The sequence below is a fragment of the Oncorhynchus clarkii genome, chromosome 3 (genome assembly GCF_045791955.1).
Source record: "Oncorhynchus clarkii lewisi isolate Uvic-CL-2024 chromosome 3, UVic_Ocla_1.0, whole genome shotgun sequence".
In the NCBI taxonomy this organism is placed as follows: Eukaryota; Metazoa; Chordata; class Actinopteri; order Salmoniformes; family Salmonidae; genus Oncorhynchus; species Oncorhynchus clarkii.
In genome coordinates this window covers 87840219-87856940 of record NC_092149.1, presented here as the reverse complement: position 1 = coordinate 87856940, position 16722 = coordinate 87840219, and the positions used below count along the sequence as shown (strand labels likewise).

Here is a 16722-nt window from a genome sequence, read left to right as displayed (position 1 = left end):
GTGAACTACTGCTAGGTAAAGTAGTTACTGTAGCCAGGTCAATGTAGCTAGGAATTGAAGCTAGGTAAGGTAGCTAGCTAGGTGTTGTAGCTAGGTAATGTAGTTAGGTAAGGTAGCTAGGTAAAGGTAGCTAGGTAAGGTAGCTAGGTAAAGGTAGCTAGGTAAGGAAGCTAGGTAGTGTAGCTAGGTAAGGTTAGGTAGGTAAGCTAGGTAAGCTAGGTATTGTAGCTATATATAACTAATGTAACCGTGAAAGACGAAGAAGAGGGATATAATGCTGACAGTAGCACAGAGTCAGATATACATTAGACATGCTAACATGTACATGCTATGTGCTAGCATGCTAACCAGCACAGAGTCAGATATACATTAGACATCCTAACATGTACATGCTATGTGCTAGCACACTAAGTAGCACAGGTATGTGCTAACTCACCATTAGATCTCTCATAGATGACGTTGTTGACCACAGGCAGCTGGGCTGAGGTGTTAGCTGATCTGGCTGGGCAGCTGACAGAGGCATCAAAAGACTGGTTCGAAGGGACAAATGGATCCTATCAGAGAGAGGAATCACACCGTCACAATTAAAATCATGATCATGGGATGGAGATAGAGACCAACAACGTTAGCAAAGCTTCACACCGTTTTTCAAATCAGGGTCATGAGAATGTGACATGACAGAAATATATAAATATGTTTTAAACTCTGCAGCAACAACATTAACAAAGTCGGTGAGTTTTCTGACCAAACTAAGAGACCAGACACTGAACAGATCTATACAGGAAAAAAATCCTAAACCGTTAAACCATTCTAAAATCTACACCTTTCTTCCAGACTCAAAGGTCTGGACAAACAACTATTGTGTTATTGTGGTCACACGTTCACTGTCCTGTTCACTGAGATGGGTCCTGTCCTGTTCACTGAGATGGGTCCTGTCATGTTCACTGAAATGGGTCCTGTCCTGTTCACTGAGATGAGTCCTGTCCTGTTCACTGAGATGGGTCCTGTCCTGGTCACTGAAATGGGTCCTGTCCTGTTCACTGAGATGGGTTAACTAGATGTTAACTAGAGGACAACTCTACCCTACTGTACTGCTATTAACTAGAGGACAACTCTACCCTACTGTACTGATGTTAACTAGAGGACAACTCTACCCTACTGTACTGATGTTAACTAGAGGACAACTCTACCCTACTGATCTTAACTCGAGGACAACTCTACCCTACTGTACTGTTGACAACTAGAGGACAACTATACTGATGTTAACTAGAGGACAACTCTACCCTACTGTACTGATGTTAACTAGAGGACAACTCTACCCTACTGTACTGATGTTAACTAGAGGACAACTCTACCCTACTGTACTGATGTTAACTAGAGGACAACTCTACCCTACTGTACTGATGTTAACTAGAGGACAACTCTACCCTACTGTACTGATGTTAACTAGAGGACAACTCTACCCTACTGTACTGATGTTAACTAGAGGACAACTCTACCCTACTGTACTGATGTTAACTAGAGGACAACTCTACTCTACTGTACTGGAGGACAACTCTACTCTACTGTACTGGAGGACAACTCTACTCTACTGTACTGGAGGACAACTCTACCCTACTGTACTGATGTTAACTAGAGGACAACTCTACCCTACTGTACTGTTGACAACTAGAGGACAACTCTACCCTACTGTACTGATGTTAACTAGAGGACAACTCTACCCTACTGTACTGTTGACAACTAGAGGACAACTCTACCCTACTGTACTGTTGTTAACTAGAGGACAACTCGACCCTACTGTACTGATGTTAACTAGAGGACAACTCGACCCTACTGTACTGATGTTAACTAGAGGACAACTCTACTCTACTGTACTGCTGTTAACTAGAGGACAACTCTACCCTACTGTACTGATGTTAACTAGAGGACAACTCTACTCTACTGTACTGATGTTAACTAGAGGACAACTCTACCCTACTGATCTTAACTCGAGGACAACTCTACCCTACTGTACTGATGTTAACTAGAGGACAACTCTACTCTAATGTACTGATGTTAACTAGAGGACAACTCTACCCTACTGATCTTAACTCGAGGACAACTCTACCCTACTGTACTGTTGACAACTAGAGGACAACTATACTGATGTTAACTAGAGGACAACTCTACCCTACTGTACTGCTGTTAACTAGAGGACAACTCTACCCTACTGTACTGATGTTAACTAGAGGACAACTCTACAATACTGTACTGATGTTAACTAGAGGACAACTATACTGATGTTAACTAGAGGACAACTCTACCCTACTGTACTGATGTTAACTAGAGGACAACTCTACCCTACTGATCTTAACTCGAGGACAACTCTACCCTACTGTACTGATGTTAACTAGAGGACAACTCTACTCTAATGTACTGATGTTAACTAGAGGACAACTCTACCCTACTGTACTGATGTTAACTAGAGGACAACTCTACAATACTGTACTGATGTTAACTAGAGGACAACTCTACCCTACTGTACTGATGTTAACTAGAGGACAACTCTACCCTACTGATCTTAACTCGAGGACAACTCTACCCTACTGTACTGATGTTAACTAGAGGACAACTCTACTCTAATGTACTGATGTTAACTAGAGGACAACTCTACCCTACTGATCTTAACTCGAGGACAACTCTACCCTACTGTACTGTTGACAACTAGAGGACAACTATACTGATGTTAACTAGAGGACAACTCTACCCTACTGTACTGCTGTTAACTAGAGGACAACTCTACCCTACTGTACTGATGTTAACTAGAGGACAACTCTACCCTACTGTACTGATGTTAACTAGAGGACAACTCTACCCTACTGTACTGATGTTAACTAGAGGACAACTCTACCCTACTGTACTGATGTTAACTAGAGGACAACTCTACCCTACTGATCTTAACTCGAGGACAACTCTACCCTACTGTACTGATGTTAACTAGAGGACAACTCTACCCTACTGATCTTAACTCGAGGACAACTCTACCCTACTGTACTGCTATTAACTAGAGGACAACTCTACCCTACTGTACTGATGTTAACTAGAGGACAACTCTACCCTACTGATCTTAACTCGAGGACAACTCTACCCTACTGTACTGTTGACAACTAGAGGACAACTATACTGATGTTAACTAGAGGACAACTCTACCCTACTGTACTGCTGTTAACTAGAGGACAACTCTACCCTACTGTACTGATGTTAACTAGAGGACAACTCTACAATACTGTACTGATGTTAACTAGAGGACAACTATACTGATGTTAACTAGAGGACAACTCTACCCTACTGTACTGATGTTAACTAGAGGACAACTCTACCCTACTGATCTTAACTCGAGGACAACTCTACCCTACTGTACTGATGTTAACTAGAGGACAACTCTACTCTAATGTACTGATGTTAACTAGAGGACAACTCTACCCTACTGATCTTAACTCGAGGACAACTCTACCCTACTGTACTGTTGACAACTAGAGGACAACTATACTGATGTTAACTAGAGGACAACTCTACCCTACTGTACTGATGTTAACTAGAGGACAACTCTACCCTACTGTACTGATGTTAACTAGAGGACAACTCTACCCTACTGTACTTATGTTAACTAGAGGACAACTCTACCCTACTGTACTGATGTTAACTAGAGGACAACTCTACTCTACTGTACTGGAGGACAACTCTACTCTACTGTACTGGAGGACAACTCTACTCTACTGTACTGGAGGACAACTCTACCCTACTGTACTGATGTTAACTAGAGGACAACTCTACCCTACTGTACTGTTGACAACTAGAGGACAACTCTACCCTACTGTACTGATGTTAACTAGAGGACAACTCTACCCTACTGTACTGTTGACAACTAGAGGACAACTCTACCCTACTGTACTGATGTTAACTAGAGGACAACTCGACCCTACTGTACTGATGTTAACTAGAGGACAACTCGACCCTACTGTACTGATGCTAACTAGAGGACAACTCTACTCTACTGTACTGCTGTTAACTAGAGGACAACTCTACCCTACTGTACTGATGTTAACTAGAGGACAACTCTACTCTACTGTACTGATGTTAACTAGAGGACAACTCTACCCTACTGATCTTAACTCGAGGACAACTCTACCCTACTGTACTGATGTTAACTAGAGGACAACTCTACTCTAATGTACTGATGTTAACTAGAGGACAACTCTACCCTACTGATCTTAACTCGAGGACAACTCTACCCTACTGTACTGTTGACAACTAGAGGACAACTATACTGATGTTAACTAGAGGACAACTCTACCCTACTGTACTGCTGTTAACTAGAGGACAACTCTACCCTACTGTACTGATGTTAACTAGAGGACAACTCTACAATACTGTACTGATGTTAACTAGAGGACAACTATACTGATGTTAATTAGAGGACAACTCTACCCTACTGTACTGATGTTAACTAGAGGACAACTCTACTCTAATGTACTGATGTTAACTAGAGGACAACTCTACCCTACTGATCTTAACTCGAGGACAACTCTACCCTACTGTACTGTTGACAACTAGAGGACAACTATACTGATGTTAACTAGAGGACAACTCTACCCTACTGTACTGATGTTAACTAGAGGACAACTCTACCCTACTGTACTGATGTTAACTAGAGGACAACTCTACCCTACTGTACTGATGTTAACTAGAGGACAACTCTACCCTACTGTACTTATGTTAACTAGAGGACAACTCTACCCTACTGTACTGATGTTAACTAGAGGACAACTCTACTCTACTGTACTGGAGGACAACTCTACTCTACTGTACTGGAGGACAACTCTACTCTACTGTACTGGAGGACAACTCTACCCTACTGTACTGATGTTAACTAGAGGACAACTCTACCCTACTGTACTGTTGACAACTAGAGGACAACTCTACCCTACTGTACTGATGTTAACTAGAGGACAACTCTACCCTACTGTACTGTTGACAACTAGAGGACAACTCTACCCTACTGTACTGATGTTAACTAGAGGACAACTCGACCCTACTGTACTGATGTTAACTAGAGGACAACTCGACCCTACTGTACTGATGCTAACTAGAGGACAACTCTACTCTACTGTACTGCTGTTAACTAGAGGACAACTCTACCCTACTGTACTGATGTTAACTAGAGGACAACTCTACTCTACTGTACTGATGTTAACTAGAGGACAACTCTACCCTACTGATCTTAACTCGAGGACAACTCTACCCTACTGTACTGATGTTAACTAGAGGACAACTCTACTCTAATGTACTGATGTTAACTAGAGGACAACTCTACCCTACTGATCTTAACTCGAGGACAACTCTACCCTACTGTACTGTTGACAACTAGAGGACAACTATACTGATGTTTACTAGAGGACAACTCTACCCTACTGTACTGCTGTTAACTAGAGGACAACTCTACCCTACTGTACTGATGTTAACTAGAGGACAACTCTACAATACTGTACTGATGTTAACTAGAGGACAACTATACTGATGTTAATTAGAGGACAACTCTACCCTACTGTACTGATGTTAACTAGAGGACAACTCTACCCTACTGATCTTAACTCGAGGACAACTCTACCCTACTGTACTGATGTTAACTAGAGGACAACTCTACTCTAATGTACTGATGTTAACTAGAGGACAACTCTACCCTACTGATCTTAACTCGAGGACAACTCTACCCTACTGTACTGTTGACAACTAGAGGACAACTATACTGCTGTTAACTAGAGGACAACTCTACCCTACTGTACTGATGTTAACTAGAGGACAACTCTACTCTACTGTACTGATGTTAACTAGAGGACAACTCTACCCTACTGATCTTAACTCGAGGACAACTCTACCCTACTGTACTGATGTTAACTAGAGGACAACTCTACTCTAATGTACTGATGTTAACTAGAGGACAACTCTACCCTACTGATCTTAACTCGAGGACAACTCTACCCTACTGTACTGTTGACAACTAGAGGACAACTATACTGATGTTAACTAGAGGACAACTCTACACTACTGTACTGCTGTTAACTAGAGGACAACTCTACCCTACTGTACTGATGTTAACTAGAGGACAACTCTACAATACTGTACTGATGTTAACTAGAGGACAACTCTACCCTACTGTACTGATGTTAACTAGAGGACAACTCTACCCTACTGATCTTAACTCGAGGACAACTCTACACTACTGTACTGATGTTAACTAGAGGACAACTCTACTCTAATGTACTGATGTTAACTAGAGGACAACTCTACCCTACTGATCTTAACTCGAGGACAACTCTACCCTACTGTACTGCTGTTAACTAGAGGAATCTTACTCGGCACATGCAAAAACCGTGAAATGCTTATGAATCCTTCCAAAACAATACAGTTATAACGTATTAGTTTAAAGAACAATAATAACACAAGAGTCAGTGCAGATAGAGTCAGGGCAGATAGAGTCAGTGTAGATAGAGTCAGTGCAGATAGAGTCAGTGTAGATAGAGTCAGTGTAGATGGGGTCAGTGCAGATAGAGTCAGTGCAGATAGAGTCAGTGTAGATGGGGTCAGTGCAGATAGAGTCAGTGCAGATAGAGTCAGTGTAGATAGAGTCAGTGCAGATAGAGTCAGTGTAGATAGAGTCAGTGCAGATAGAGTCAGTGTAGATAGAGTCAGTGCAGATAGAGTCAGTGCAGATAGAGTCAGTGTAGATAGAGTCAGTGTAGATAGAGTCAGTGTAGATAGAGTCAGTGTAGATAGAGTCAGTGCAGATAGAGTCAGTGCAGATAGAGTCAGTGTAGATAGAGTCAGTGTAGATAGAGTCAGTGCAGATAGAGTCAGTGCAGATAGAGTCAGTGCAGATAGAGTCAGTGTAGATAGAGTCAGTGCAGATAGAGTCAGTGCAGATAGAGTCAGTGTAGATAGAGTCAGGGCAGATAGAGTCAGTGCAGATAGAGTCAGTGTAGATAGAGTCAGTGTAGATAGAGTCAGTGTAGAATAGGTCAGTGCAGATTGCTCAGTGCAGATAGAGTCAGTGCAGATAGAGTCAGTGCAGATAGAGTCAGTGTCGAATGGGTCAGTGTAGACAGAGTCAGTGCAGATAGAGTCAGTGCAGATAGAGTCAGTGCAGATAGAGTCAGTGCAGATAGAGTCAGTGCAGATAGAGTCAGTGTAGATAGAGTCAGTGCAGATAGAGTCAGTGCAGATAGAGTCAGTGCAGATAGAGTCAGTGCAGATAGAGTCAGTGCAGATATAGTCAGTGCAGATAGAGTCAGTGTAGATAGAGTCAGTGTAGATAGAGTCAGTGTAGAATAGGTCAGTGCAGATTGCTCAGTGCAGATAGAGTCAGTGCAGATAGAGTCAGTGCAGATAGAGTCAGTGTAGAATGGGTCAGTGTAGACAGAGTCAGTGCAGATAGAGTCAGTGTAGACAGAGTCAGTGCAGATAGAGTCAGTGCAGATAGAGTCAGTGCAGATAGAGTCAGTGTAGACAGAGTCAGTGTAGATAGAGTCAGTGCAGATAGAGTCAGTGTAGACAGAGTCAGTGCAGATAGAGTCAGTGCAGATAGAGTCAGTGTAGATAGAGTCAGTGCAGATAGAGTCAGTTCAGATAGAGTCAGTTCAGATAGAGTCAGGGCAGATAGAGTCAGTGTAGATGGGGTCAGTGTAGATGGGGTCAGGGCAGATAGAGTCAGTTCAGATAGAGTCAGGGCAGATAGAGTCAGTGTAGATGGGGTCAGTGTAGATGGGGTCAGGGCAGATAGAGTCAGTGCAGATAGAGTCAGTGTAGATATTCTAGGTAACCATTCATTAACTATTCAGCAGTCTTATGGCTTGAGGGTAGAAAATGTTGTCTCGGTGCATGCTGGTCCGAGAGCTTCGACACAGTTTTCCTGACAGTAGCAGAGTGAACAGGCTTGGTTGGCTGGAGTACTTTGGCAATTTTTTGGGCCTTCCTCTGACGATACCTGATGTAGAGGGTCTGGATGGCACTGGGCTGTTCGCATCTCCTTCTGTAAACACTTTGCGGTCGAGGTTTATTCACCACACCAAGGGGTGATGCAGGCAGCCGAGACGCTCTCGACGGTGCAGCTATAGAACTCTTTGAGGATCCAAGGGTCCTTGGTAAATCTTTTCAGACTCCTGAGGGGGGTTGAGGCGCTGTTGTGTGCACTTCACAGCGAGTGTGTGTGGAACTTGAACCTCTCGACCCTCTCCACTGCAGCCCGGTTGATGTGGATGGTGGGTGTGCTTCCCCCCCCCCCCCCCCCTTGGTCTTACTGACGTTGAGGGAGAGGCCGTTGTCATGGCATCACACTGCCAAGTCTCTGACCTCCTCCCTGTAGGATCATCGGCGTCGGTGATCAGGCCTACTTTGCGAGTTGCGCGTTTCCATGCAGTCGTGGGTTTAAAGGGAGTACAAGAGGGGAGTAAGCACACACCCTGGAGTTACCTACCCTACCCTCAACACCTGGGGCCGACCCGGCAGGACGTCCAGGATCCAGTCGCAGAGGGAGGTGTCCAGTCTAGGGCTGACGCCATTTAGTCGATTGGTCGATTGTTTGGTTGATAGGCTGTCGACCAAGATGTTTTTAGTCGAGCAGGGGCAAAAATGTCAAAATAATATATGGCACAAGACACCTGTCTGATTCACGCCTGTCTTATTCACGCCTGTCTGATTCACGCCTGTCTGATTCACGCCTGTCTGATTCATGCCTGTCTGATTCAGGCCTGTCTGATTCACGCCTGTCTGATTCAGGCCTGTCTGATTCACGCCTGTCTGATTCACGCCTGTCTGATTCACGCCTGTCTGATTCAGGACTGTCTGATTCACGCCTGTCTGATTCACGCCTGTCTGATTCACGCCTGTCTGATTCAGGCCGGTCTGATTCACGCCTGTCTGATTCACGCCTGTCTGATTCAGGCCTGTCTGATTCATGCCCGTCTGATTCACGCCTGTCTGATTCACGCCTGTCTGATTCTCGCCTGTCTCAGTGGACTAAACCATTATTGAGGCCTATCTCAGTGTTGTATTCCTGAGAGACTCAGTGTTGTTATCCTGAGAGGGAGACTCAGTGTTGTTTTCTGAGAGAGAGACTCAGAGTTGTATTCCTGAGAGACTCAGTGTTGTATTCCTGAGAGAGACTCAGAGTTGTATTACTGAGAGACTCAGTGTTGTATTCCTGAGAGAGAGACTCAGTATTGTTTTCTGAGAGAGACTCAGTGTTGTATTCCTGAGAGAGACTCAGTATTGTTTTCTGAGAGAGACTCAGTGTTGTATTCCTGAGAGAGACTCAGTGTTGTATTCCTGAGAGAGACTCAGTGTTGTATTCCTGAGAGACTAGTCAGACGGAGAAACAATAGGTGAGGAGAGAAAGCTGCTTTGGTTTGGCCTCGCTCCCTTCTGTCTCTCCTCTCCTCCCACCACCAGCCTCAGGCTTCAAAGACTTGGTGACACCAGAGGGACCATGGAACAAGTGACATACTCTCTCTAATTGTATTGATACACAGCAGAGGAAACAATAAAAGGATGAGAGGAGAGTACAGAGAGAGAGAGAGAGAGAGAGAGACAGAGAGAGAGGGAGGAGAGAGAGAGAGAGAGAGAGAGAGAGAGAGAGAGAGAGAGAGAGAGAGAGAGACTGAGGAGGAGAGCAGAGGGATTGTGTTTCCCACGGCCCCATCGGGCTTGCAGCCTTCAGTCAGAGCACCACACTACAGTATCCTGTCTGTCTGTCTCTGCATCGGGCCTGCAGCCTTCAGTCAGAGCACCACACTACAGTATCCTGTCTGTCTGTCTCTGCATCGGGCCTGCAGCCTTCAGTCAGAGCACCACACTACAGTATCCTCTCTGTCTGTCTCTGCATCGGGCCTGCAGCCTTCAGTCAGAGCACCACACTACAGTATCCTCTCTGTCTGTCTCTGCATCGGGCCTGCAGCCTTCAGTCAGAGCACCACACTACAGTATCCTGTCTGTCTGTCTCTGCATCGGGCCTGCAGCCTTCAGTCAGAGCACCACACTACAGTATCCTCTCTGTCTGTCTCTGCATCGGGCCTGCAGCCTTCAGTCAGAGCACCACACTACAGTATCCTGTCTGTCTGTCTCTGCATCGGGCCTGCAGCCTTCAGTCAGAGCACCACACTACAGTATCCTCTCTGTCTGTCTCTGCATCGGGCCTGCAGCCTTCAGTCAGAGCACCACACTACAGTATCCTCTCTGTCTGTCTCTGCATCGGGCCTGCAGCCTTCAGTCAGAGCACCACACTACAGTATCCTGTCTGTCTGTCTCTGCATCGGGCCTGCAGCCTTCAGTCAGAGCACCACACTACAGTATCCTCTCTGTCTGTCTCTGCATCGGGCCTGCAGCCTTCAGTCAGAGCACCACACTACAGTATCCTCTCTGTCTGTCTCTGCATCGGGCCTGCAGCCTTCAGTCAGAGCACCACACTACAGTATCCTCTCTGTCTGTCTCTGCATCGGGCCTGCAGCCTTCAGTCAGAGCACCACACTACAGTATCCTCTCTGTCTGTCTCTGCATCGGGCCTGCAGCCTTCAGTCAGAGCACCACACTACAGTATCCTCTCTGTCTGTCTCTGCATCGGGCCTGCAGCCTTCAGTCAGAGCACCACACTACAGTATCCTGTCTGTCTGTCTCCGCTAGGCCACGACACCACGCTACAGTATCCTCTCTGTCTGTCTCTGCATCGGGCCTGCAGCCTTCAGTCAGAGCACCACGCTACAGTATCCTGTCTGTCTGTCTCTGCATCGGGCCTGCAGCCTTCAGTCAGAGCACCACACTACAGTATCCTCTCTGTCTGTCTCTGCATCGGGCCTGCAGCCTTCAGTCAGAGCACCACACTACAGTATCCTCTCTGTCTGTCTCCGCTAGGCCACGACACCACGCTACAGTATCCTCTCTGTCTGTCTCCGCCAGGCCACGACACCACACTACAGTATCCTTTCTGTCTGTCTCCGCTAGGCCACGACACCACGCTACAGTATCCTCTCTGTCTGTCTCCGCTAGGCCACGACACCACGCTACAGTATCCTGTCTGTCTGTCTCCGCTAGGCCACGACACCACACTACAGTATCCTCTCTGTCTGTCTCCGCTAGGCCACGACACCACACTACAGTATCCTGTCTGTCTGTCTCCGCCAGGCCACGACACCACACTACAGTATCCTGTCTGTCTGTCTCTGCCAGGCCACGACACCACACTACAGTATCCTGTCTGTCTGTCTCTGCCAGGCCACGACACCACATTAACAGTATCCTGTCTGTCTGTCTCTGCCAGGCCACGACACCACACTACAGTATCCTGTCTGTCTGTCTCTGCTAGGCCACGACACCACACTACAGTATCCTGTATGTCTGTCTCTACTAGGCCACGACACCACACTACAGTATCCTGTCTGTCTGTCTCTGCTAGGCCACGACACCACACTACAGTATCCTGTCTGTCTGTCTCTGCTAGGCCACGACATCACACTACAGTATCCTGTCTGTCTGTCTCTGCTAGGCCACGACACCACACTACAGTATCCTGTCTGTCTGTCTCCGCCAGGCCACGACACCACACTACAGTATCCTGTCTGTCTGTCTCTGCTAGGCCACGACACCACACTACAGTATCCTGTCTGTCTGTCTCCGCCAGGCCACGACACCACACTACAGTATCCTCTCTGTCTGTCTCCGCTAGGCCACGACACCACACTACAGTATCCTCTCTGTCTGTCTCTGCTAGGCCACGACACCACACTACAGTATCCTGTCTGTCTGTCTCCGCTAGGCCACGACACCACGCTACAGTATCCTATCTGTCTGTCTCTGCATCGGGCCTGCAGCCTTCAGTCAGAGCACCACACTACAGTATCCTGTCTGTCTGTCTCCGCTAGGCCACGACACCACGCTACAGTATCCTCTCTGTCTGTCTCTGCATCGGGCCTGCAGCCTTCAGTCAGAGCACCACACTACAGTATCCTCTCTGTCTGTCTCCGCCAGGCCACGACACCACACTACAGTATCCTGTCTGTCTGTCTCCGCTAGGCCACGACACCACGCTACAGTATCCTGTCTGTCTGTCTCCGCTAGGCCACGACACCACACTACAGTATCCTGTCTGTCTGTCTCCGCTAGGCCACGACACCACACTACAGTATCCTCTCTGTCTGTCTCCGCCAGGCCACGACACCACGCTACAGTATCCTCTCTGTCTGTCTCTGCATCGGGCCTGCAGCCTTCAGTCAGAGCACCACACTACAGTATCCTCTCTGTCTGTCTCCGCCAGGCCACGACACCACACTACAGTATCCTGTCTGTCTGTCTCCGCTAGGCCACGACATCACGCTACAGTATCCTCCTCCGGGCCTCAGGGGCACGCCGATGTCCCCAGGCTTAACTTACTGCTAGTAATGCTGCTTTTCCACTGTAAAACAAGTGTTGCACTAGTCTATAGACTCCTATGTTATACTAGGGATGTTGGGGTAACAGGGAGCCTAGTGGTTAGAGTGTAGAGGTGGCAGCGTAGCCTAGTGGTTAGAGACAGGTGACCTAGTGGTTTGAGACAGGTGACCTAGTGGTTAGAGTGTAGAGGTGGCAGCGTAGCCTAGTGGTTAGAGACAGGTGACCTAGTGGTTAGAGACAGGTGACCTAGTGGTTAGAGTGTAGAGGTGGCAGCGTAGCCTAGTGGTTAGAGACAGGTGACCTAGTGGTTAGAGACAGGTGACCTAGTGGTTAGAGTGTAGAGGTGGCAGCATAGCCTAGTGGTTAGAGACAGGTGACCTAGTGGTTAGAGTGTAGAGGTGGCAGCATAGCCTAGTGGTTAGAGACAGGTGACCTAGTGGTTAGAGTGTAGAGGTGGCAGCGTAGCCTAGTGGTTAGAGACAGGTGACCTAGTGGTTAGAGTGTAGAGGTGGCAGCGTAGCCTAGTGGTTAGAGACAGGTGACCTAGTGGTTAGAGTGTAGAGGTGGCAGCGTAGCCTAGTGGTTAGAGACAGGTGACCTAGTGGTTAGAGTGTAGAGGTGGCAGCGTAGCCTAGTGGTTAGAGACAGGTGACCTAGTGGTTAGAGTGTAGAGGTGGCAGCGTAGCCTAGTGGTTAGAGACAGGTGACCTAGTGGTTAGAGACAGGTGACCTAGTGGTTAGAGACAGGTGACCTAGTGGTTAGAGACATGTGACCTAGTGGTTAGAGACAGGTGACCTAGTGGTTAGAGTGTAGAGGTGGCAGCGTAGCCTAGTGGTTAGAGACAGGTGACCTAGTGGTTAGAGACAGGTGACCTAGTGGTTAGAGACAGGTGACCTAGTGGTTAGAGTGTAGAGGTGGCAGTGTAGCCTAGTGGTTAGAGACATGTGACCTAGTGGTTAGAGACATGTGACCTAGTGGTTAGAGACAGGTGACCTAGTGGTTAGAGACAGGTGACCTAGTAGTTAGAGTGTAGAGGTGGCAGCGTAGCCTAGTGGTTAGAGAAAGGTGACCTAGTGGTTAGAGACAGGTGACCTAGTGGTGAGAGACAGGTGACCTAGTGGTTAGAGACAGGTAACCTAGTGGTTAGAGACAGGTGAACTAGTGGTTAGAGACAGGTGACCTAGTGGTTAGAGACAGGTGACCTAGTGGTTAGAGACAGGTGACCTAGTGGTTAGAGACAGGTGACCTAGTGGTTAGAGTGTAGAGGTGGCAGCGTAGCCTAGTGGTTAGAGACAGTTAACCAAGTGGTTAGAGACAGGTGACCTAGTGGTTAGAGTGTAGAGGTGGCAGCGTAGCCTAGTGGTTAGAGACAGGTGACCTAGTGGTTAGAGACAGGTGACCTAGTGGTTAGAGACAGGTGACCTAGTGGTTAGAGACAGGTGACCTAGTGGTTAGAGACAGGTGACCTAGTGGTTAGAGTGTAGAGGTGGCAGCGTAGCCTAGTGGTTAGAGACAGGTGACCTAGTGGTTAGAGACAGGTGACCTAGTGGTTAGAGCGTTGGACTAGTAACTAATAAACATATCCAGGTGTTAGAATGGCCAAGTCAAAGTCCAGACCTGAATCCAATCGAGAATCTGTGGAAAGAACTGAAAACTGCTGTTCACAAATGCTCTCCATCCAACCTCACTGAGCTCGAGCTGTTTTGCAAGGAGGAATGGGAAAAAATGTCAGTCTCTCGATGTGCAAAACTGATAGAGACATACCCCAAGCGACTTACAGCTGTAATCGCAGCAAAAGGTGGCGCTACAAAGTATTAACTTAAGGGGGCTGAATAATTTTGCACGCCCAATTTTTCAGTTTTTGATTTGTTAAAAAAGTTTGAAATATCCAATAAATGTCGTTCCACTTCATAATTGTGTCCCACTTGTTGTTGATTCTTCACAAAAAAATACAGTTTTATATCTTTATGTTTGAAGCCTGAAATGTGGCAAAAGGTCGCAAAGTTCAAGGGGGCCGAATACTTTCGCAAGGCACTGTACCTGGACACATTGCTGAACGTAGACCGAATAATGCAGACACACTGCCAGACATATCATATACATGAGCTTTGAACACCTGTAAACAACAATATGTGCTAGCTAGGTAAACACCAATGTGTTCTGTGCTAGCTAGGTAAACACCAACGTGTTCTGTGCTAGCTAGGTAAACACCAACGTGTTCTGTGCTAGCTAGGTAAACACCAACGTGTTCTGTGCTAGCTAGGTAAACACCAACGTGTTCTGTGCTAGCTAGGTACACACCAACGTGTTCTGTGCTAGCTAGGTAAACACCAACGTGTTCTGTGACCTAAGAACTGTCTTGGGTACTGACAAACCTCCGGGCAAGTGTTCTAAGGGGCCCAGAAGTGTTTTAAAGGGCCCAGTAGTGTTTTTGGGGTGAACTTCCCCTTTAAGGCAAAGATTCCTGGATACTTTCCACGACCTCCCACAGCGAGCTATCCCAGCCTAGCCAGGGTCCTCTCTCTAGGGCTCTGGGGTAAGGGTCCTCCAGGCTCTCTGACCTGGGACAGATTTAATTATCAGGACCCCCAATGGTGAACAGATTATACCAGGGCTACTCAACTGGCTGTGTGTTGGAGATGAGTGGAGAGAGAGGGGGATGAGATTAGATCTGGGAATTAAAGCATTTTCCTCCAGGCTGGTTCTGAGGGTGTGGGGATAGAGAATGACCTAGGAGGTCGATATGACAATGTTGATGACAACATTTCCCAGAGACATACATGAATGCATCAATTTTAAAATCAAACAAATAAATGTGACTTTGTTATTAAGAATCTAAAACTACATCATTTAATGATTTTATTTGAATGGTAAATATCTTGACGAACTGGGTACATAAGGAGGTGAAAACATATTCAAATCAGATGTTATTGGTCACATGGTCAGCAGATGTTATTGGTCACATGGTTAGCAGATGTTAATGGTCACATGGTTAGCAGATGTTAATGGTCACGTGGTTAGCAGATGTTATTGGTCACATGGTTAGCAGATGTTATTGGTCACATGGTTAGCAGATGTTATTGGTCACATGGTTAGCAGATGTTATTGGTCACATGGTTAGCAGATGTTAATGGTCACGTGGTTAGCAGATGTTATTGGTCACATGGTTAGCAGATGTTATTGGTCACATGGTTAGCAGATGTTATTGGTCACATGGTCAGCAGATATTATTGGTCACACGGTTAGCAGATGTTATTGGTCACATGGTTAGCAGATGTTATTGGTCACATGGTCAGCAGATATTATTGGTCACATGGTTAGCAGATGTTATTGGTCACATGGTTAGCAGATGTTATTGGTCACATGGTCAGCAGATATTATTGGTCACATGGTCAGCAGAGGTTAATGCGAGTGTAACAAAATGCTTGAGCTTCTAGTTCCCGACAGTGCAGTAATAACTAACAATTCCCCCAAAACGACCTAATACACACAAATCTAAAGGAATGGAATAGGAATATGTACATATAAACAGTTGAAGTCGGAAGTTTACATACACCTTAGCCAAATACTCAGTTTTTCACAATTCCTGACATTTAATTCTAGTAAAATTTCTCTGTCTTAGGTCAGTTAGGATCACCACTTTATTTTAAGAATGTGAAAATGTCAGAATAACAGTAGAGAGAATTATTTATTTCAGCTTTTATTTAATGAATCATATTCCTAGCGAGTCAGAAGTTTACATACACTCAATTAGTATCTGGTAGCATTGCCTGTAAATTGTTTAACTTTAACATTTCGGGTAGCCTCCCACAAGCTTCCAACAATAAGTTGGGTGAATTTTGTCCCATTCCTCCTGACAGAGCTGGTGTAACTGAGTCAGGTTTGTGGGCCTCCTTGCTCGCACACACTTTTCCAGTTCTGCCCACACATTTTCGATAGTATTGAGGTCAGGGCTTTGTGATGGCCACTCCAATACCTTGACTTTGATGTCCTTAAGCCATTTTGTCACAAATTTGGCTTGGGGTCATTGTCCATTTGGAAGACCCATTTGCGACCAAGCTTCCTGACTGATGTCTTGAGATGTTGCTTAAATATATCCACATAATTTTCCTGCCTCATGATGCCATCTATTTTGTGAAGTGCACCAGTACCTCCTGCAGCAAAGCACCCCCACAACATGACGCTGCCACCCCCGTGCTTCACGGTTGGGATGGTGTTCTTCGGCTTGCAAGCCTCCCCCTTTTTCCTCCAAACATAACGATGGTCAT

The 16722-nt window shown here is 46.2% G+C and overlaps 1 protein-coding gene across 1 annotated transcript in view; it reads right to left on the bottom strand.

Annotated features, from left to right (window-relative positions):
- LOC139386328 (partitioning defective 3 homolog B-like) overlaps positions 1 to 16722 on the bottom strand; it is a 406750-nt gene that overhangs the window by 190691 nt on the left and 199337 nt on the right. The window contains exon 15 of the mRNA XM_071131853.1: positions 437 to 554. Coding sequence (XP_070987954.1) covers positions 437 to 554 — 118 coding nt within the window. The remainder of the gene's footprint in view (positions 1 to 436; positions 555 to 16722) is intronic.